The sequence below is a fragment of the Silene latifolia genome, chromosome 2, assembly GCF_048544455.1.
Source record: "Silene latifolia isolate original U9 population chromosome 2, ASM4854445v1, whole genome shotgun sequence".
NCBI lineage: Eukaryota > Viridiplantae > Streptophyta > Magnoliopsida > Caryophyllales > Caryophyllaceae > Silene > Silene latifolia.
The window spans coordinates 198,192,656-198,215,361 of record NC_133527.1 but is presented as its reverse complement, the minus strand read 5'-3'; the positions used below and the strand labels follow the sequence as shown (position 1 = coordinate 198,215,361).

Below are 22,706 nucleotides of genomic sequence, written 5' to 3'. Positions count from 1 at the left end.
TAAAACTATATTTTATTACTTAAAAATAGCCAATTAAAGGTAATTAAGTAATCTCCACGTAAGTAAAATAACAACCCGCAATAATATTTGTATTGTATAAAACAATTTACACACGTATCTGCGATATTATAAATATATCTTCTTTAAAAAGAAAATATTAGGGCATAGGATAGAGCTAGAGCTGGCAAAAAATGACATAACACGAACCGACACGAAATTAACGAGTTTGGGTTGAGGCTTGATGACCCATTTATGTAAGTGGGTCGACACGAACACGACACGATATTTAATTGGGTCGGGTTTGGGTTGGAGGGTTTGTAACCCGTTTACATGTGACACGAACACGAACACGAACCCGACACGACACAATCTGTTTGCCAGGTCTAGATAGGGCTATGACCTAAAAGGACGAAGAGTCGAGTAACTTATGTAACAAGATTTGAAGAAGGCAAACAAGATTTGAAGAAGGCAATGTACTTCCAAGTCTTTATTACTCTGGCACATAACTAAAAAAAGAACACTGTTCTCTGATGCGTAAAGCTTATATTCCCTTCACAAATAATTCTGTAAGCCTGTCTTACACGAATTTATTATAAAATAGCTAAATGGTATTGACATGCAGAGTATTAAGTATAGACATAATAATAACAACAAGCAGAAGCGATGACCGCCTTTTCTTATTCCGTTGATCGGTTAAATGAAACAAATTATGGCAAGATTACCAAATAATCTAACCTGAAATACTTGGCAGTTGGCAGTGAATGGAACATTCATGTGGTTGTTGGAGCAGGATGATACTTACCTAAAATGCCTCTCTCTTATAATTTCAACCTAATTTGACAAGATTACTTTACAACATCTATGCACCTCAACATTACAAATAATTTGGCAGAGGAATAAACAAATTTCGCAATCATTAAACAAGTTTCGCGAAACAGCCAAAACTGAGAAAATCACATGATTGTGCAGTTGCACTTTGATTCCAGCTTTGGAGGCTTCATGCTATTTCCGTAGTTCGGAATACCAACATTACGAACCATGGGTTCGTTTGACTTCTCATCGTTTTGCATAAGAGGAGGTTTTACCTCGGTTTCTGTTGTCCGCTTCTTTCTGGCTTTTTGCGATTTTGGAGTCCTGCTAGAAGAAAATCCACGTGGGTCCCTTCTATCTGGGATTGTGAGGGTGGGCCTTGGACGTTCGAATGGTTCTAGATTTTCTTTTTCTTTCTCAATTGCGATACTTGCTGCCTTATAAGCCAGATCATGAATGATGGAGTTGCAGAAGAGAATTGTGTCGGTTGCTTCTTCTAGGGTCAGACTTTTTCTCATCTTCCCTTCCTGGTCCTCCATGGCCACCGTTGATTCCTCTGTAAGAATGAACAAAACTTAAGGTCAGGTCGGTATATGGTCCGTGTGCAAGCTTGTAAACCAGTCCTAAGATATCTAAAGCGGAATGCAACAGATAACCAGTCCTAAGATAACTATCAGTATGCCACGCGTCAGAGATGTGGTATGTACTATAAATATATACAATAACCGTTTTCATCATGTTCTTATGAACCTTCTTCCTATTGAACATCCTAAGATATCTAAAGCGGAAGACAAATCTAACCGACAAGAATGTTTAACTTTAGATGCTAACAGACGAGTTACGAAACCTTTCTCGGAAAACAAATTATGAATAGTCCCTCCTCCATCATTGGTACTTATTATTTCCCGTGTATGAGAAATAACACAAGGGCTCAAGAGTCCCAAATAGCAAGTACTCACCACCAATATTTACACCAGACACTTGTATGAGAAGAGATTGTAGGCGATAAATCTCGCATGCAAGACCAACCCATAAGCTTATGCATTCCTTATTTAATTGCATATGGTTCATGTCACAGAAACGTGATCCTCTGTAAAAGAGTTGAAAGTTCTAATGGCCACATTTTAATGTGATGGCCACATTTTGAAGCAACAGCTGAGAAGTGGTGTGACAACCACTTTGGCAACCACGACTAGAAACGATAGTGAGTCTTGTATGAAATGGTCTCAAATGTGAAACCAAACCAATAATCATATATTCCTTCTTTAACAATAATGAGTTCCTAGAAGTGAGGTCTTGTATGCGTACAAACGATATCTAATACCATGGGTAGTTATCAAGAGAACTGGGCTAACCCTAAGAAATTTAGTGTCATCCTTAATATGCATAGGTGGGACAAAATCGCAACAGAAAAAACATCGGAAGAAAAAATCTAGGGAGGATGCATACCAACAATTATATCAGCGTGATCAGACTCCGCATACTCAAGAGAAGCATCCTTGCCATTTGTATCATGATGCATTAGAGTTGAAGAATCTTCCAAGTCCTCTCCAAAGACCACGTCAATTTGAGACCCCGGAGAGCTAGGATGCGAGTCACTTATTTCTATTTCCGACATTGTAGACAAAGAACATTGAAGTGGATCTTCTTCAACATCTTCCTCAGGAATCCTGTTATTCCTGTTCTCTGACGTAGTACCTTCTTCTGCAAGCAAAGTTTCATCCAACTCTGACACACTTGCATTTTCGACATGGCCTATTCTCTTTTCTTGACCTTCATCAATTTCGTGAAGGTCATGGCTTTCCCCTACAGAAGCCTCAGTTATTGGCGCCCTAGCAGCAGAAGGATCATTATTGAGCAATTCTGCATTTTCTAAAGACGCTACTTGATCTGAAGGTGTAGTAGGCCTTTCGCCTGAGACAATATGCCTTACATTACCAAGAGACCCTTCTAAACTTCCTTCATGGGAGCTTGTTGAAAGTCCAACGCTTTGATACACAGGCACTGAGGTTCCTGAGAATGAAGATACAGTACTCTGCGGTTTTGAGTTTGAGTCCGATAATTTTCCACTTAACTGTCTCCGAACAAATGTGTCTCCGTGTCTAGCTGAAGTCAAATCAATGGAGGATGAAGCAGAAAAGCTACCATGGCCAACAGAGCTCCGTAGAGAACTGGTTAAGTCTCTTGCATAAGATAGATCCTCAAACGAAATCGCGCTGCTATTGATAGTCCTACCATGAGCTATAGGCCCTTTAACACTGCTAGACCTGTTCAAAAGAACCGAAATACCAGCCCCTTCTTTAGCATTGATATTGCTAGTATCAGATGGATCATCTAAAGTTCTATGTTCTCTAGCTACTTGCTGCTCGGGAATGACATCCATATTTTCTAAGTTGCTTAGTTGACTATCATGATGTGCAGCTTCAGGTGTGCACTCTTGATTTTGGGTAATCTCAGATACGTCCCTCGATTGAGAATCACTTAAAGGAGCCTCAAATTGTGATTCCTCAGAGTGATCTATCAAAGGGTCTGAAAAACTATTGGTGGGCTCCGCGTGTTTGCATTCAAAACATATATTATCTTCACTTTCCGACAGTTCATCAGGACGATAGCGGCTGCCACATATAGAACAAATTAAAATTTTACTATGGCCATCAATTATCACATCACCTTGCGCATCCAACTGACCAGCTCCTATAGGAGCACCACAAGCAGCAGATTGAGACGAAACATGATTGCTCTCATGTGCAGTGTCTTCAGGTCGAGCATCCATCTTATCAAATTCAAATACCTCATCATGAATATCAGAAGAGGTTGCCCTAACGCAATCAGTAGCCCGGTCATCCTGATATTGATCACTTCCTTCAGTATCAAGTGCTGCACTTGTTGCCAGGTCAGAACTTGCATTACTACTGGTAGTAACAGAAGAATTCCTCGATATCAGTGAGTGGTGAGCGGTACTGGTTTTTCCAGAATGGAAGGTGGAACTTGGGACACTGGATAAGAGTGGTCTGAACATACTCTGCGGACTTCTTCGATCCTACAAACAACAGGTGAGTTACTCACATAAGATAGCCAGGACAAAAAATGTATGAACAACTTCTTGTTGAAATTGCTGAAAAGACCAAGACATATAACAAAGTTTGGTAGTTTAAATACAAAGATCTGTTTGTTTAAATACAATTTCACACTTCATTTTAGAAATTTAGGCACAAAACATGAAGTTTTTTTCACAAAATGCCATTCTGGCACTTCGACACCTGTGTCATGTCCAACATTAGCAACTGAGTCCGAGTAATATAAGTTTATTCCCTGACCACCTCGGTCAAAAGTTTAACCATAACTATTAGTTATTGACATAGGTAAACTCATAAACTGCCAGTTTGAATTTTGGCATGTATCAACTTAAATTGCATAATTCAACATTTTTTTTGGCAAAAAACAGAAACTTTCAGGTAACCAGGAGCCAAATAGAACCAACACAATCTGCTTGAACAAAATTAATATACCGTCTCTTAAGGTAATGGATTCTCCTATACGTAAATATGCAATTTTATATGCTTGAAGATATGGAGTTACTGGCTATTGTGACCGGAATAACTACTCGGACCTTTAGAAGATGAGAATCACTCACAACTCACAACTCATAAATCCAGCTTGCAAATTTATTCATCAGGTCAAAGAATTTAATGGATGCCATTTGCTGCAAATACCATTTAAAGAGAGATACGGCACTAGTTATGGTAAGTAATACAAATAAGCAGAGAAAATAAGAAGTACCCTTATGGCAGAGTCAAATGATCGCTTTGGAACAGAACTTGGGGAAAACGTCTTTGTAGATTTCTTCGTAAAAGCTAATGGCCTTCCACCGGGATACCCACTGGCCCCCTTTCTAGACACAGGGCGCTCAGAGACACTCACAGGAGTAGACTGCAATGAGTCAGCATCATCATCCCCCGATGAGACTATAGAACCTTTACTGTGTGAGCTCAGCCTATCACGATCGTGACTATGAGATGAACCGATGCTTCTAGAAGGAGTTGGAGACATTGACTGCCTGCCAAATTTTGAGGATGAATCTCTGCTTGTTCTAGATGCTGGCGAAGACCCTCTAACATAAGATGCCGGTCGATCAGCCAACGAAGTCCGGAGATTGGGAGGTGCCTCTAAGGAGAAGCCAGGAATGTTAGACTGCCATGCTCTGACTTTCGGTGATGCTGAATTTCCACGACTCGTCCTTGCAGGAGAAATTCCCCTCGTCCCCGACATACCCATTGAACTAGGAGAGCTACCTGTCGATCTCCGAGAAGTTGGAGTTAAAGATCTTGGGGGAGGGGTTAAATGTTTGACTGGGGGAGGTGATGGCCTTCGTGATGGAGAACTAGACCGTAAAAGACCTGGATTTGAGTGAGGAGCAGAAGATGGTCTTCCTTGAAAAGTACTAGTCCCAGACCGAGGAGATGGACTCAAACGCTGGGGACTGGCGCTGCCTCTACTACTTCTCTGACTTTTTTCCATCTGTAACATAAACGTAAAAATAATCAATGTGATACCAAATTACCAAGTACTCCATTTTTCCAGCCATTAATTTCGTAAATCCTATTTTGGTTTGTCCCAGCCACTAGCAGCACAAATGATTCAAAGGACAAACCAAAACTATTTTCTGGGATAGAGGGATTATAAATCAAAAGATAAGTTCCATAGACCCCTACGATACTTGGATAATCAATGAACTTTGACTCACAGTAGATGATCTTGAAATGGAAATTGGTCGGCTTCGAGCTCTACCACTATGTACTAGGTTGGCAGCGGCTGGCTCATCATCCAATGATGAAAAAAGAGGGGTCTCCGGAGGAGTTAATAACCTTCCAATTGAAGAGGTAAACACTATGTTAGAATTACCGCCTGAAACTTTTAAGAAATATAAAGCACGATACCCAGCAAGTAATATCGGTAAATGTTATGCTTGTTTATCCATTCACTCACAACACTTAGTAATCAAACACATACACACAGACTCAGATTGTCATTAAAAATCATTATACCTAGTACTCCGTATTTCAACAGAGAAGGAAATCATGGAATTAGATAGGACAGTGGACGGGAAACATCTAGTTACTGACCTACTACAAATAAATAAATAAATAAATAAATAAAAGTTCGACTACATGAATAAATGGCCAACGACTGAATTACAAATAACACCAACCACTCATAATCGTTCTTGTCACCATCTACATTGAGCAGATCACTGGTCTCTCCTCGAACAGGGATATTGATTCCAAGCTTGAAATCCGTAAATGGCTTGGCTCTGGAAGCTGGAAATTCACAAATGCAAGTTACACAGACATTTAGCACCATTAAGCATTGAATTGCCTATGAAATACTTCACATTTCAAACAACAAATGAAGTATAAGAGCAGAAGAAATTACATAACAAATCTTCAAAATCGTCAGTTGACTCAAGGAGGAAATTCTGTCTTTCTCTGCTTTGCAATTCGTTGAATAAAGCAAGATCATCGTCTTTTTCTTTAAAAGATAACACGCCCTCAAGACTACGTCCTCTCTTATGGCTATCACTACGGGAATCACCCCTGGAAGAGCGCCCCAAGGACGGAGAAGGTGGCATCTTGAATGCCTAAATCACTCCCAACTTTGGCGTCAAGCAATGCAACCCATACCCTGAAGCAATCAGCCGAAGAAAATACATAAGCTTGTGATACTTGCCCACCAAAGATAATAAATTCCATTACTAATAAAGTTCTCGCAATCAAAATTCAGGTTTCCGAAACCAGGTTTTACTCTAGATACTTCCAATTTAGCTTAAAATACACTTCATTACCACATTGCTGTTACAATATGCAATAATTTTGACGGTTTTTGAACCCAGTCATTACAATCACCCCTCCAGCTAAGAGGAACAACCTTAATCAGGGCAAATTCCTGGCCACAACTGCCAAATGCCAACAATATCTCCGCTCTCGCTCAGAGCAACATTACAGTTCAACTATTGTGCAAATGTGTGCTCAAACATGGCAACAATTGAACACCCTCTTCACCACATTACCAATTAAGCCATAATTCATACACCCTCTATTCAATTCATTTCCATACGTTTGTTCAAAATCCCTCTCAACGGATTTTGAACAAACGAATGAAAATGAAATGAACAGACGAGACGGAATATATCAAGATCTTCACTCAAACAAACTCATACTTCCCACACCACATACAACTGCAAGTCTATAACAGCTCACTTAATCAACAACATTACATTAAAACTTCATAATCATACTAAATTCTACTTCATTACCATCAACACCACCTAAAAAACCCTAATCAACATCAACAAAAACCAACAAAATTACATTAACACCTCATAATAATCATACTAAATTCAACTTCATTACCATCAATTCCACCTAATAAAACCCTAATTAACATCAACAAAAATCAACCCTTTATCAATTTTCCTAAAAAGAACATAAACTTACCAAAAAGATATGAACTTGGAACTTGTATCACTTCAAGTCAATGACTTTTCAACACTACCCACTTCATAAAATCCCCTCAAAATTCTTCAATTAACAAAATTAATCAAAAACATAAACTGTTGGATCTACTGTAGATCAAATGATGATAGAAAACCCAGAAAATCTTCAATACTGTACTTAATAATACAATTGTTTTTCATACAAAATTAGATAAAATGTGAATAAAATTAACAAACCCAGAAAAAAAAAATCAATCTTTTCAATTGATTTTATCAGCAATTCTTCATTCTTTCTCAGGTAGTGTTCTCTGCTGAGAAATCTGTAATTAAATTTTTAAAAAATAATTAAGAGAATATAAATTGAAAGGTGGGTTTTTATCAGTAGTTGTTGTTTTGTGATTATTACAGAATGTGCCACACTGTTAGAATCCAGTTCAGCTGTGCCTGTGGCTTTCTTTCCTTTCCATCCTCTATCCTTTTCAATATTTCCGTTTTGGGAGTCTCGGTCATTTCTTTACGTTTTCCTGTTTAAGTATGTAAAAGTTAGTTTTTACTCTCTGAGTTTTTATATAAGTCATTTTTACATTCATTTTTCTATTTACGAGTAATATCTAAATGAACAAATATTATAATATATATACTCATATAAAAGCTAATTCGGTAAGAAATCTAATGGTATAATCTTTTAAAAAAATTCACTAAAAAAATTTTATAAAAATTAAAGTTAAAGGCACAAACATCAAATAAAAAAGGGGCTAAATACTAGTTATTTTTTCATTTTTGTACAGTATTTATCCTTTAATTTTTATCTTTAATCCGAATGTGAAGAATTGATCAAAAGAAACGGTGTGATATATTTGTTTCAAATTAGTCTTATAAATGTCGTTTTACTGGTGGAGCTAGGGGCGTTAGCAGGGGCACTCGCCCCCGCTGGTGGATGGAAAATTCGAAATTTTTAGTTAAAATTTTTTTTTACCTCCCTTTAAACCATTACTTGTTCGCCCTCGCTGAAATTTTTCGCCCCCGAGTTCACTTTCAAGTTCCGTCACTGGACCGTCACTACTTCTACATAAGTATCTGTATTTTTACTCTAATTTTTGTTTTTTATGTATAATATTCAGTTTATTTCAGATTCGAGTCGAGTAGAGGTATCTCCCTCTTTTATTTGAGTGGGAGAGTACAATGTGAAAGTAATATATGAGCATTGAGCACTATAATAATGTGTCTAAAAACATTCATTACAATTGTGTTTTGGTCGCATATGAGGTGCCAAAACAAGACAGAATTTTACAACAAAAGAATTATATTTGGGTAGATATTTTGTTCATATTGAGAAGAAATAAAGCATAGTATTTTGTGATAGGTTAAGCATTTAATATGGTGGAGCATTATAGTATTTTGATTTGATATGTTTAGCAATTCCTTACATAAATTTAGTTCATATATCAAATACAAGTTATTATATTTTACATTTTCACGTAGAAAGGATAAATCATAAATCACTGCACTGTTAAATACACGTTCTAATTTGTTTCGACATAAACAATGACATTGATTCGATCAATGTCTACGTCTGCTATTTTAGATGTCGCGACAAATAAAAACCTAAAAGCCTAATTGCATAAGTACATAACCATCCATATGATCACATGAGCTATCCATGTGAGTAATATGAAGTAGTTTGATTGGTTTTGTCACAATGTTTAGTACATGCTACATATCTATAACTAAAATCACTCATTTTTACCTAATTATATAGGCTTTAAATAGTCTACAATGATTATAATTATCATTAATTAACCTTTAATTGCAATATAAACACCTTTACATAATCTCAATGCAATGATGAAGTCGTTTTCATAGAGGTGGGGGGGCGGTCATATAAAGAAGTTCACAAAATGTAATCTTCTTCTCACATGTTGCAAGTTTGCAACTGCATTAAAAAGCTAACCGCTTACCTTGGTGGGAATTTATTGTAAAATATAAATAAATCATCAAATTTTTAACGATAATCAAACGTAATAATAAGAGGATTATATTTTTTCCGCATACCATTCTATTTAGTCGGAATTCAGGGGAAAAAAGAAACATACATCGAATGTACTACTCATATTTTATTTGTTTTTGAACATATGTGTATTTTTCTTGAGTTTATTACCTCAAATTCTATTTGTTTTTAAGCATATATGTATTTTTTTCTGAGATTATTAAAGTTGTTTATAAGTTAGATTTTAAATTTTTTTCCACCAAAACTCAAATTTAACTAAGTTTATATATAATGGTTTTGGTTTTATTGTAATTTTTTGAGTTTAATGTTTAAATGAATGAACTCAGAAATTTTGTAGTAAAACTCATAATTTTTAAAACAAAACTCAAAAACTTTATTATAATGCTCAGAAACTATAAAATTAGTGGTAGTACATCGGATATATAATCTAATTACTGCGAACGCCACATACTTCCTTCGTCCCAATTATTAGTTATCTTTTACTTCCTCTATTTCAACTAATTCTATACATTTCATTAAAATATACCTCATATATATTCCACAAATGTATATAATTAATTGAAATGGAGGAAGTATATTCTTTGTAAGGGGTATTTTAATTAAAGGTGAACAAATGACTTTTCGACAATTGACTTTTTTGGTCATCAAAATTTGACTGATTTGAAATTTTGATGTCTTTAAGATTCCGTAGTAAAAGAAATGAATTAATAACAACTAGTATAGATCCCGCGCGAATGTGCGATTTTTTAGATAAAAATATTAAAGAAAATACGAAGTTTGCGACATAATTGTATTAATCGGTGGAAAAGGGAAAGTTTAGTATAATCTAATTGTAGATATAATATAATGAAAACCCAATTACAGATATGATATAATAAAAAGTCAATTACAAGTATGATATAAAGAAAGCCCAATTATAACAAAATTCATTTAAACGGAAAAATTTGGAGATTTCTTATTCTTTTCGTATAAGGGGGATTACGTCAGAATTGACCTCACAATTAACCAATTCTAGGGAATGTAGGATCATTAGAGTGCTAAAATTATAGCTCGTGAATTTGAACATTGTTGCTCATACATATAGATATAGAGTTGGTCTTGCTTAAGACGGGTCGAATAATGAAACGGGTAGTTACACTCACAAAACAAATAGAGGGGACAAGGTGGGGACACCCCCATGTGCCTCCCACTTGCACCAAAATGGGCATTTTGTCTCACAAAATGGTATCCGTCTACGATTTCAGACGGATACATGTGGTCTTAAGTAAGAATTTGTGATAGATATAATAATACATTAAAGAATATAGTACAAAATAAAGCCACTTGGTTATTTGTTTGGGGATTAGGGGATAGTTCATTTGGAACATTGCAAAATAAATAATAAAATAATAATAATCCTGTTGACTGATTAGTACCTACTTAAGTGAAAGGGACCACATGAGAAAATTATTAATCAACAACCATTGAAGATTTGTGGATAATAAGGAGCTATTAACCTCTAATTGTCTACTCATCAACATCATGTCCTTCGTTCGGGTAAAATCATTAGTCATATGTAAAACCGTTTCATACATATAATTTAGACAACTATTAATAAAACGATCCTGATTAATATTGGGTGACTTTATCTTCTATTTAATCTGATTTAAGAATAAAATAGAGCGATAGAACAAAATAGTTTGTCAATCTCTATACATTTTGTTTTTATTTATCTTATCTTTATATATAAAGTATTATAATTCATTTTAAGTTTAAGACGGATTTACTCGTCTTAATCCGTCTTAAACAAGAGTTTAGGTAATTCTATAAACATATTCTATAAACATATGTTGAAAGCATTATTTAATGACTTATCCGAGGAAATGTCTTATAGAACTTTAATCAAAAAGTGACCACTAAGGTTAAGGCAAGTTACTGAATTAGTACTTAAAGAAAGATGATTTGACACATTACATGTAGTAGGTTCTTTTAACTGGGCCATGACGGCTATGTGTTTGCAGTCCGTCTTGCTTAAGACCGCCACTATCCGTCTTAAGCTTAAGACGGATAGTGGCGGTCTGAAACAAGAATTTGTGATGTGTTTGTGATGCTAGTCAATCTCATGGTTCACAAATTTTCATGATGAGAGATATTCGTCTATAATTATAGACGAGATAAAAATTATCCACTTTAAATATAAGATAAACAATAAGTTGTATGGTGAGATCTAAAAATATCACCACTTTAAATATATTTGATCCGTCTTTCACTTTAGACGGATATATCCATCTATAATGAGACTAATTGCTCATGGTTAACCAACACTTAGACATTAGACCATACTAGTTAGCTTCTAATCACATAATTATCAATAATGCAAATCACCAAATATTATTGGTTAATGACATTATTATCATCAACCACAGGAGGATACTTGAATTATCTATCATTTGAGGAATAATGTCAATATGTCATGATTTGGGGTTCACAGTTTCAAACATCTGTATTCGCTTTAAGATGAAAACGAGTCAAATATACTTTTAAATTCCATCAATCAATACTATATATTAATTCCAGAAATCAAGGGACTTCAATGTAATTAAAGAAATCTATACAAATTAATTATACTATATAGTTTTAAATCGATAGCACCGTGTGATGGACCTGATAAAGGGATCTCAATGTAAATATTATATAGTTTTGGTTAAAAGTATAATATACAGATTCCTTGCTAAAAAATATTTATGGAAATTACATTAAATTAAAGTAATTATATTTAGAAAATCCAAGAATATAGTGATTTTCCTTAAAATTAACATGCCCCACTTATGGAATTAATTAGTATCATCATAGAATTATACATTAAATAAATGTAGTAAAAGTAATAGTAGTAGCAACGAGATTAATAAAATTAGCGGTAGTAATGTGGGAGTAGTGACAGTTATAATAATGATAGTGAGAGTAGTGAAAGTAACTACGAATGTAGTGAAAGTAACAATGGTATCAATGAGAAAAAGTATGAACAATTAAATAATCAATCGACTCAAGGATATATTTTATTTATTTAAATATAGGCCGGATAAAATTAACGGGAATAATGAATTTAACGAAAAAAAATAGAGGAATTAGTAAAAGAAACAATAGTAACCACGGGAGTAGTGAACGTAATGATATTCAGAAAGAATGTCGTGAAAGTAATAATATTAATAGCGGGGTAGTGAACGTGTCTCATAATTTGAAAATAAATTTTACATTTCATCATAATTACAAGATATGCCGTAGTTAAATATATTACAAATAGTAAACGTGTGAGTTAGACAACTCCAACATAGTTTATTTCATTGAAAATAAAATTTAACGGTAAATAGAGGTAGCCCGGGCGAAGCCGGGTGTCACGGTCCGCTACTTTTGCCGGACCGTGGCGCGCACCCTTGCCCGTCTCAAGGCAAGATGCAAGCGACAAGGCTCTACGTACTAGTGAGGGATCGCCCACTAGCACGATACTCGGGTCTCGGGTCGGTGTGTGTCGGGAATCCTAGTCACGATTATCAAGTCCGACACACGAAAGCAATAAAAGTAAGCAATACGATTATTGAAAGCAAGCAACAAGCAACAACAAGCTTTTGGATGAGAAGCGGTTTTTCATTGACTAGCACCTCTCAAAGAGGGAAATTTTATTATTTGGTCCTGGTAGCAGGATACATTGAATTTACAAGTTTAGTTCAGAATAGCGATATACCTATTTATGGAAACCTATTCTAAAACTACTAAGAAAATACTTACTACAAATGTACAAGGAAAATGAAATTACATAAGCATAAAATAAATCTAAGGGCTCAAGTGTGCGGATCGTCACACTCTCCCCCACCTAATCTGTTGCCGCCCTCGGCAACACAAAAAATCTTGAACGGTGCTTCAGTGAGACATCCTCGGTGAGCTCTGACTGTCCATGCAGTGTTGGGGATTGGCTTGTACAACTCGGCTTGAATGTGCGCTTCGTCCCAAACAATGACTGGCCTCTTCGTCCCTTCAAGGATAGGCTGGAGTTCCTTGACATAGAAGCTGCCGAACATCATGTTCTCCAAGTCCACCACGGGCTCCTTGTCTCTCGGGAACACCCACTTTGCCGCTGCTTGAAAAGTTCTCTCTCGGGCTTTCTCCAAGTACTGGCCCCAACGGACCTTCGTCTTGTCTCTCGTCACTTCAGCACCTGCATTCAAGGGAATGTGAGATCTCCAGGACGCCGAATCAGCATTTCGGCGCGGCCCCCTGATGGTACGAGGCCTTCTCTCTTGGGTCGACTGACCCGCAAACCAGGACGTCGATTCAACACATCGACGCGGCCCCCTGATGGTACGAGGCCTTATCTCTTGGGTCGACTGACCCGCAAACCAGGACGTCGATTCAGCACATCGACGCGGCCCCCTGATGGTACGAGGCCTACTTCTTTGGGCATCTCGGCCCTCATTGTCTACTCCTCGGTGAGAGGGTAGACTCTTCCTTCGTCCCCCAGGCCACTTAGCATCGTAGTTAGCCTGGGTCTTGTTCGCCCTCGGCTCGACCGAACCTTTAGGCATTCTCCAAGGTCGCATCCCTTGTTTTGGCGTCGGTATCACCCTCATAGCCGAAATTCGATGCTGCCCCTTGTCTTCGTCGCCGTCTACCGTATTCACTACGATAGACCCCATTAGTAGCATCGATCCGTCACTTGGTTTCAATACTACCAATGCTTTCGGAAGAACGCATCCCGAGTACTAACTTGAAGTCATCCAGCGGAACGGTGGTGAAGTCGAGCTCCCCTGCCCACTCACCCACTTGAACCGCGACCTTCTTAGCAACTCCTTGGACGCGTCTCATTTTCCCATTGACCGGCTTCAGGCAACTGTTAGCATCCCGCAGAACTAGCCCCAACCGATCCGCTTCCTCTTTCGTAACAAAGTTATGGGAGGCGCCCGAGTCGATCAAGGCTCGTGCTTGCTTCCCATTCACCATCAAGTCCACGTACAGGAGCCCGTTGGATTTCTTGGCGGAGGAATCTTCGTATTTCCCCATCGCGATCCGATCCGTTGGAGTGAGCCCATCCGTGGTTGGTCTTCACCATCACTCGAGTCTTCGTTACACTCTTGGTGATAGTCGGCCAACGCCCCATCAAGACGTTCTTGAGCCCCTTTCGGCATCTCCTTGAACATGGCATTGAACTCCGCTTTGCTCGGACAATCGGCCATCTTGTGAGGACCCTTGCACACAAAACACGCGAACGGTCTCTTCGTCGTGGAAGCAGTAGAGTTTCCCGCCTTAGAAGACGAGCTTGAGGGCGAGTTTGTAGTGCTCGCCGATTGGGCTTGACTTCCTTGCGAGCGGAACGGAACCGATGTTCCCAACCGAAATGGCGCTGTTTTGTGGCCTTTGTCCATTGTACCCACTTTGTGATGCACCCATATTCCCCGTTGGTGCCATAACTCTTGGTGCCTCTCGCTCTCCGTGAAAGTCGAGTAGGCGCTCCGCAGCCGAAATGGCCGAAGACAGAGTTTTGGGATTCTGCCTCATGACCTCTTGTTGAGCCCACCTCTTCAACCCGTCAATGAACTCGAATGTCCTATCCGTCTCGGACATTTCGCTAATCTCGAGCATGCACGCTGAGAATTCCCTCACATATTCCCGGATTGATTTGGTGTGCTTGATTTCCTTCAACTTCTTCCGAGCAACAAACTCCGTGTTCTCGGGGTAGAAGTGATCCTTCAAGATCCTCTTGAAGTCGGCCCACGATGTCACCGTAATCGTGCCCGCATCGATTTCCTTGTACCTAGCCCTCCACCACATCTTGGCATCGTCGACTAGATACATGCTTACCGTGACAACTTCCGCGTCTTCGTCGAGCCCACTTACTCGGAAGTATTGCTCCATATCGAAGATAAAGTTATCCACCGCTTTCGAATCCCTCGCCCCATCGTAGGCACGAGTGGAGGTGCCTTCACCTTATGGCTCCCCACGATTTCCGTCATTGGCCACCGCTTTCACGAGCGTGGCACACGTGTTCTCTAACATCTCAACCTTTCGATGCAGATGATTGATCTCTTCCTCCCGATCGTCGGGGATCGCACCACTGATCGCTTGGATGCGGGAATCCATCCCGTCCACCTTCGTCTCAAGGTCACAAACCGTCTTTTGCAACTCCTCGAGGCTCGCAGCCATCCGCATAACGATGCTCTCGAGTTTGGGAAGCTTGACGTCGATTGTGTCCATTAAGGCATCCACTCGGTCCTCGATTGTTTCGCCCATTTTCTCGATCTTGATGAACAAATGCGGCTTGCAGACGCCCGTCCGAAGACCGGGCTCTGATACCAAATGTCACGGTCCGCTACTTTTGCCGGACCGTGGCGCGCACCCTTGCCCGTCTCAAGGCAAGATGCAAGCGACAAGGCTCTACGTACTAGTGAGGGATCGCCCACTAGCACGATACTCGGGTCTCAGGTCGGTGTGTGTCGGGAATCCTAGTCACGATTATCAAGTCCGACACACGAAAGCAATAAAAGTAAGCAATACGATTATTGAAAGCAAGCAACAAGCAACAACAAGCTTTTGGATGAGAAGCGGTTTTTCATTGACTAGCACCTCTCAAAGAGGGAAATTTTATTATTTGGTCCTGGTAGCAGGATACATTGAATTTACAAGTTTAGTTCAGAATATCGATATACCTATTTATGGAAACCTATTCTAAAACTACTAAGAAAATACTTACTACAAATGTACAAGGAAAATGAAATTACATAAGCATAAAATAAATCTAAGGGCTCAAGTGTGCGGATCGTCACACCGGGCACCAAACCTAGTTTCTATATATAACACAAACGCTTTGTTAATCTCTAGATATTGTCATCTTAAACAAAAAATTCTGATCTGCATAACTTTGTTTATAAGAATTGTATAAAATTATATGTTAATTAACATTAGAAATTTTTTTATTTTAGTTTCGCGTATAATTCGTTGTTAGATTGCGATTGTAATAGTCTTTGGATGACTTTATGAATGGTGTAATGTGTATCATGTATGTTTTTCTTTTATTATGTCACATCTTTGATAAGACTAATAATTTAATTTGCGACTAACTAACAAGATTAAGATTAAGTTGATCCACATATGAATATTGTGGATAAGGAACCAATCAATCGATAGGAGGATTCACATCTTGGTATTAAAGATTTGTATAGTGAGTTCTTCTCATTTGGTTGTATTTTTAGGGATATAAAAAATCGATTTATAAATAAGTGAAATTTTATTTTTGAATCAATTGATAATTAGAAAGAATAACTCACTAGTTTGTATAAACTAGTCCCCTCTCATATTTTATCGATAATGCTCCAACACACAGACACGAGAGCACACCTCAACAATCTAATGTTTTCATATACTTCGTGTTTACCCAAACTCTCCCTTATTTGGTGCTATTCCGCATCCGATGCTACTTTACACATTAGGCCAACCATACTACTTCGAACAAGGTTACTCCGCTTTTTTGGTTAACCTTCGGTGGTGCTACTCCGTAACCACATCATTTCGAGCAACACCAGCACACCACACATTGCAGTTTCAAGCCAAACTAGTAAGTAGTACGAGTATCATTTATGAGACTACTTATTAAATTTATAAGACAGTCTATAAGCCCAATAACATAAATAAGTTGCTTAAAACTTATGTCGACCTTAAAGAGAAAACCGAGTTTCTCACAAAAATATAAAAAGGCAATTAGATATACAATAATGCATATTGGGAACATTTTTATTTTATAATGCTAACATTTGTTTTTATTTCACTTTATTATTCTCCATGGATCATTTCACTTTGCTATCCTCGACTATTTCTGGCTTTGATAATCTATAATGAAATATATCATTAAGTTTTCATTTTACTTTATTTTGATGTTTGAGTTGTTTGTTACCTCATTTGAGATAATGATATACGATTATTAGAGCAATGCAATTTCAAATATCCAGAATTTCAACATTTTTCAATTTTCATTATATAAAACGTGAGTGCTGATTTATTTTTACCATTTATGCAACATAGTATATTCCACTAAATTTCACAACAAATTCTCAAATTTTACTTATTTTGTCACTAACTTAATTAAGATAGTTGTGGATTAACCTACTATTAACAATTTAACACCATGGCTCCCCTAAAAACCCAAATATACCAAAAATTATGCTTAAATGATCCTATATTGTAAACACAAATGGCCCAAATTGGCATTTTAGGGTACCAAAGAAAGAATATACCATCCACATTCCACAAATCCACACTACAATATAAACATATGCAATCAAGTGATTGTGTACCAAAACAACACTCCAATCCATAAACAAACTTACTCCAACTTATACTCCTATATACACAAAAACTCTTGCTTAACGCAACTACAAAGTCTCCATTTTGCAACTCACAAGGCCCAACATCAAGCTTTAAGAATTCGTCTTATTCATTCTATTTGACCCGTTTTAAAATTATGTTGAAAATAAATCCGCCTTAAACAAATATTCGTAAACCTCAAGATTCCTGATTTTGGCCGCATAATAATTAGTGACTCATACATACAATCTCTTCTTTCTACACGCACCCTTTTTTCTTCTCAATTCTCCAAATATTTAAACTTTGAATTTTTCTTATTTCAATTTCTCAAAACTCCCAAAAATCAAAACACCCTTTATTAAAAAATTCAATCTTTTTCATATATTCTTGATAAATTCGCTCAAATTTCAATCTTTTCCACTTTTTAGTTCCAAATTTTGTTCAAAGTTTCAATCTTTCTTGACAAAAGTTCAAAAAGAATCAATCTTTTGTGAAAAAAACTTGAAAAAGTTGCAATCTTTGGTATGGAGGAGATTAAAATTCAATCATCATATTATGATGGTCTTAAACTTCCACAATTTTTCATGTTCTTTACCATAATCTATACAATTTCACATAAAGTGTTCAAAAATTGGAATCCAAAGCTTAAATATGAAGCATGTAGTTGCTTTTTATCACTTTTTCATGGAACCCCATCTGTAATTCTAGCTGTTTCTGCAATATTCCTGAATAACAATACAGAAAACCCTGAAAAAACCTCAGTTTTTGCTGCAGAAAACACAGATTTTCAGAACATTGTACTTGAATTCAGTACAGGGTATTTCTTAATGGACTTACTTCATTACTTTGTGTTTAAACCAGATGATGTGCTCTTCATTGCACATCATTTAGCAACACTGTTTACACTTCTTACCTGCAGATTTTTGGTTAATCATGGTGCTTTTGCAATCTTGGTTATTCTTGTTATTGCTGAGGTTACCAGTGCATGTCAGAATGTCTGGTCTTTGGCTAGGTTAAGAAAGAATGATCTGGGTATTGCTGCTAAGGTGTATAACTTCTTGGTACCGGAATTTTACGCGTTTTATACAGTTGCTAGAGGTGTGTTTGTACCTTTGTTTGTGCTTAAGATGGGGCTGGTTTATACCAGTGGTGCTGTGGATAATGTGATTCCTACTTGGGTTTGGTGTTCTTGGATGATGCTTACTGTTTCTGGTATCTTTGCTAGTTTGTTGTGGATTTTGAGTCATTGGATTGTGTTTTTCAAAGAAAGGATGAGCAAACAGCATTAGTTGAGACGGGTTCGCGTTCAAAGCACTCCGGCGACCTAGTTCTGTACGAACTCCTTTCCTGCAGGATGTTTCAGTTCGAGGATCGGCCAACTGAACCTGAACTGTACAACATGGAAGCTGATTAGTGTAGGTAGCTTGCAGTAAGACATAGCTTGTATGCTTCCTAGTAATTGTAAATAGTACAGTAAGCTCCTGTAATTCTTGGGTATGCCTAGATAATTTGGTACTCTTGGTGCAGCTCATATAATTGAGAAAGATGTATTAGTATGTAATGTTTCGACTTTCAAAGTCTAAGTTTCGCTTCATCTATGATCTATGATAATCTTGAAACTGTAATCCTTTTTCATTATATCGAGTAAATATTACATCGAAAAATGCATCTATCTATTACTAGTATTTATTTATAATATCGAGTAAATCAATGTGATTATATTTGGTTACAACTTACAAGCTACATGGCAACACAGGTACAAGTACTTTCGGTACAAGGCTACCTACCACTCAGAAGACAAGCCGTCGGCAGCTACGGTTAACCGATTTATAAGAAACCGGGTCTTCCGGTTGGACCGGTTCAACCGCCAAGCCTTGTGCTCCAAAGCAGAAGTATTGATTCATCAAACTTTTACTAAATGAACTTACTCTCCTATGCTTGTCATCCGTCATTGATCTCCCACCATTTAGAGGACCACTGTAAAATTTGGATCCTGTACGAGATTTATTTACTGAAGTCGGCGAAGACCCCAATGATTCTAAATACGGCGTTGAAGGAGAATGCTTTGCTTGAATCACCCCATGTGTTAAACTTGCTGCAAATTTCTCCCTGGCTGATGGGGTCGGAAACCCGTTCATTTTTGAGAATCTTTGTCGGAGTGAGACCGGTTTGTCATCCACATTCCTAGACATAGTGGCCAGTTTAGTCCCTGGCTTCCCCCTTGACCATTGGAGAAGGGACTTTAACCGGTTTGAACCGGAATTAGTAGAACCCGACTTTTTCATCCCATTACTCAAGTTGAAATGGGTGGGTGTTTGTTCACTTGAGCATGAACTGAATCTGCTACTAGGCAATTCACAACTAATATCGGAGTCAAACCCGTCTCCTGTACAAGAGAGAAGCTCTCCATCAGGGAATCGGAAAGAAGTCCCGGGACTAGTTCCGATGCCCTGAATTTTCAAGAGTCCACCACAGGTACTACTTCTTGATGCATTGTTCAGATCGTTACAACCCCCGCCAGCTGAAGCTATTTGCTTATTTAGAGTCTCAGGTATAGTAGTTTTGGGACGGTGTTTCAGGAGATCTAGAGGTGTCGAACCATCAAGATCCCGGATATTCAAATCCATCGAAGGGTCGCCCATTAGTAGATCCACGACATTGAATGGAACATTCTCTGCAATAGCAACGTGAAGGGCGGTTTTACCTTCGTTGTTTGTAATATTGATGAGGTCTTTCAATGTAACGACCCTGTTGTTCAGTACCTGCTTCATGAGCTCCATCTGCTGATCAATTCGATGGAAATGTGGCGCTCGGAAACCAACCACAACCATGTGCAGAAAAGTATCTCCATTATTGTTTCTTGATGTAGCTAACAGAGGAGATGCTAGGATTAGATTCTCAACTACAGAAGAGTATCCTTTATATGCAGCAACATGCAGTGCTGTATTTCCCTGATTATCAGACATGTCGACGATATTATATGTTCTAATCAAATGGTTTACCACCTGCAGCAACAAAATTGATCGGGTTGAGAGCATTCCAACATATATTAGACGTAATAAATGCAGATGACCTGGATTCAAATCCCGTCAGCATCAAAATCCCATCAACATATATTAGACGTAATAAATGCAGAAGAGTATCCCTTATATGCAGCAACAAGAATGCTGATATCCTAAATTCACTAACAAAGACAAAAACAATTTACGAACAAAATAAAATATTCGGTATACGGAGTACAGAGTAAAAAATGATCTCACCTCAACCTGGCCTCTACCAGCAGCAGAATGCAAGATAGTGTAACCCTGGGCATCTCTATAACATGAAACATCGGAACATTCCAAAAGAAGATCCTTAAGAATCTCCAAATTCCCTCCTCTTGCAGCAGCATGAACTGCCCTAATCATCATCTCTTCCACAAAATTCTCGTCTGCATCGGAACTGCCCTTGTTTACATCCATAGCATACTCAAGCAACAGCCTGAAAACCTCAGAATTCCGACTCCGTGCAGCTGCATACAGAATGTCGGTAATACCATACTCACCTTCCCCGAACACTGCAAGGGGATCTCTCTCAAGCAAGTCCTTGACAAAATCCACGTCACCGGCTGAGCTGGCAGTGTACAGAAGCCACCCACCGTACCCTGCACGGATAAGCGAGTTTTGCTGATCCACATTGCCAGTCTTAGGCTCACAGTCCAAAAGCAGGCTCCTTGCCACCTTGGCCCGGCACCGAGCTACGCGATTGCGTGCCTCGGTACCCATCCCGAGATCATCCTCCCAGACGGTTTCAAGACGGCGAATGCGTCTGAGGGAAGTTAGCTTAATGAGGAGGTTAGGATCAATGCGGAGGAGTTCCGTCACCAAGTCACACATACCATTGGCAGATGCCCAATCTATGGGAGTAGCATACCACCATTGATCACCTGTGCTCTCCCAACAAAGTGGGAAAACCCGGTTCGCCATTTTTGTAGAACTAAGAATGGAGACTCAGAGAAAACTAGGAAATATAAAAAGGATACATACAACTATAAAGGATGAACTATAAAAGACAGCAATTTAAGAGAGAAAGAGGTGGGGCAACTAACATTTTTGTACTTATGTCTTTTGTAGATTTTACCCAATGTGGCATATAATTATGTTATATTCCCTTCGTTTTATTTATTTGTTTATATTTGCTTTTAAGACAGTGTTTTAGGAGAATCGTATTCAAGTTGTGTTGGGGAACTTTAGAGCAAGTAAGTTTCTATTATACATTTATACCCATGTTAAGGCGGGCCCACTTGCATCAAATTTGAGACGGTCACACCGCCGATTTACCAAACAGAAAAAAAAAACAATTAAATAAAATGGAAAAAAACCGTATTAACGGGAAAATCAACCTAATTTCCTTTCGTAACGGGAAAAAGAGAGTATGCAGGCATTTTCATGCAGGTGGTAGCATAGCTATCTTACCAGACATGATTGAGAATGAGATTCTATAATGCCCGTGAATACTGGATCCTCCTAAAAGTGAAAATGACATTACAACACTAAAACTGTGACAGTGAAACTGTGAAAGTGAAATAGCAGCCTCCTTAAAGCTGACCTATTTCCTGCCGATCCCGACACATGAACATACACTCGATCCCGACACATGAACATACACTCGAATCCAATAGCAAAACTTGGTAACACCAAATCAGCTAATAACATCAACTACTCCGAAAACAAACTGTCTTACAATATGAGACGGTCTATTATCAATAAATGTGTGTTTTAATAAAAAGATGGCCTCACCAATGAAGTAATAATTGCAATTTATGCTCCTAATGATTTAACATTATATAAAGTACAAAAAAGACTGTTCTTTTTGGTGTATAGTCAGTGTAAGAAAGGATCCAACATGCATATTGTTGGATGAGAGATAACAAAGTGTAACTTCTACTGTATTCAATTATTCATCCTATTAACCTAATAAAGACACCAACTTTGACTATCTAGGGGGTCCACTGCTGTATACTACACATGCCAGTATGCCACATTGCCACCCATGTCCGAGTGTCCAGGGTCTGATACGGTTACGCGAAGT

At 38.0% G+C, this 22,706-nt stretch overlaps 3 protein-coding genes across 4 annotated transcripts; 1 reads left to right on the top strand and 2 right to left on the bottom strand.

The window, feature by feature from the left end:
* Positions 1 to 645: 645 nt before the first annotated feature.
* On the bottom strand, positions 646 to 7,758 carry LOC141644347 (uncharacterized). The gene is made up of 7 exons (XM_074453850.1): positions 7,305 to 7,758; positions 6,244 to 6,492; positions 6,020 to 6,128; positions 5,555 to 5,675; positions 4,591 to 5,328; positions 2,260 to 3,850; positions 646 to 1,366 (listed from the first exon to the last, which is right to left on the bottom strand). Exons 2-7 carry the CDS (start codon positions 6,437 to 6,439, stop codon positions 954 to 956), a joined length of 3,168 nt encoding a protein of 1,055 aa, XP_074309951.1. The 5' UTR covers positions 6,440 to 6,492; positions 7,305 to 7,758; the 3' UTR covers positions 646 to 953.
* Positions 7,759 to 17,856: 10,098 nt separating this feature from the next.
* On the top strand, positions 17,857 to 19,300 carry LOC141644345 (TLC domain-containing protein At5g14285). Its single transcript, XM_074453849.1, has one exon. The coding sequence runs from the start codon at positions 18,161 to 18,163 to the stop codon at positions 18,923 to 18,925; it is 765 nt and encodes a 254-aa protein (XP_074309950.1). The 5' UTR covers positions 17,857 to 18,160; the 3' UTR covers positions 18,926 to 19,300.
* On the bottom strand, positions 18,938 to 21,693 carry LOC141644343 (uncharacterized). 2 transcript variants are annotated; one of them, XM_074453846.1, is made up of 3 exons: positions 20,897 to 21,693; positions 19,424 to 20,641; positions 18,938 to 19,026 (listed from the first exon to the last, which is right to left on the bottom strand). In XM_074453846.1, the coding sequence occupies exons 1-2, from the start codon at positions 21,599 to 21,601 to the stop codon at positions 19,427 to 19,429; spliced, it is 1,920 nt and encodes a 639-aa protein (XP_074309947.1). In that variant the 5' UTR covers positions 21,602 to 21,693; the 3' UTR covers positions 18,938 to 19,026; positions 19,424 to 19,426. The 2 variants fall into 2 exon arrangements, with proteins under 2 accessions (XP_074309947.1, XP_074309946.1); XM_074453845.1 differs by lacking the exon at positions 18,938 to 19,026 and having other exon boundaries at positions 19,250 to 20,641.
* Between the last annotated feature and the right edge of the window lie 1,013 nt (positions 21,694 to 22,706).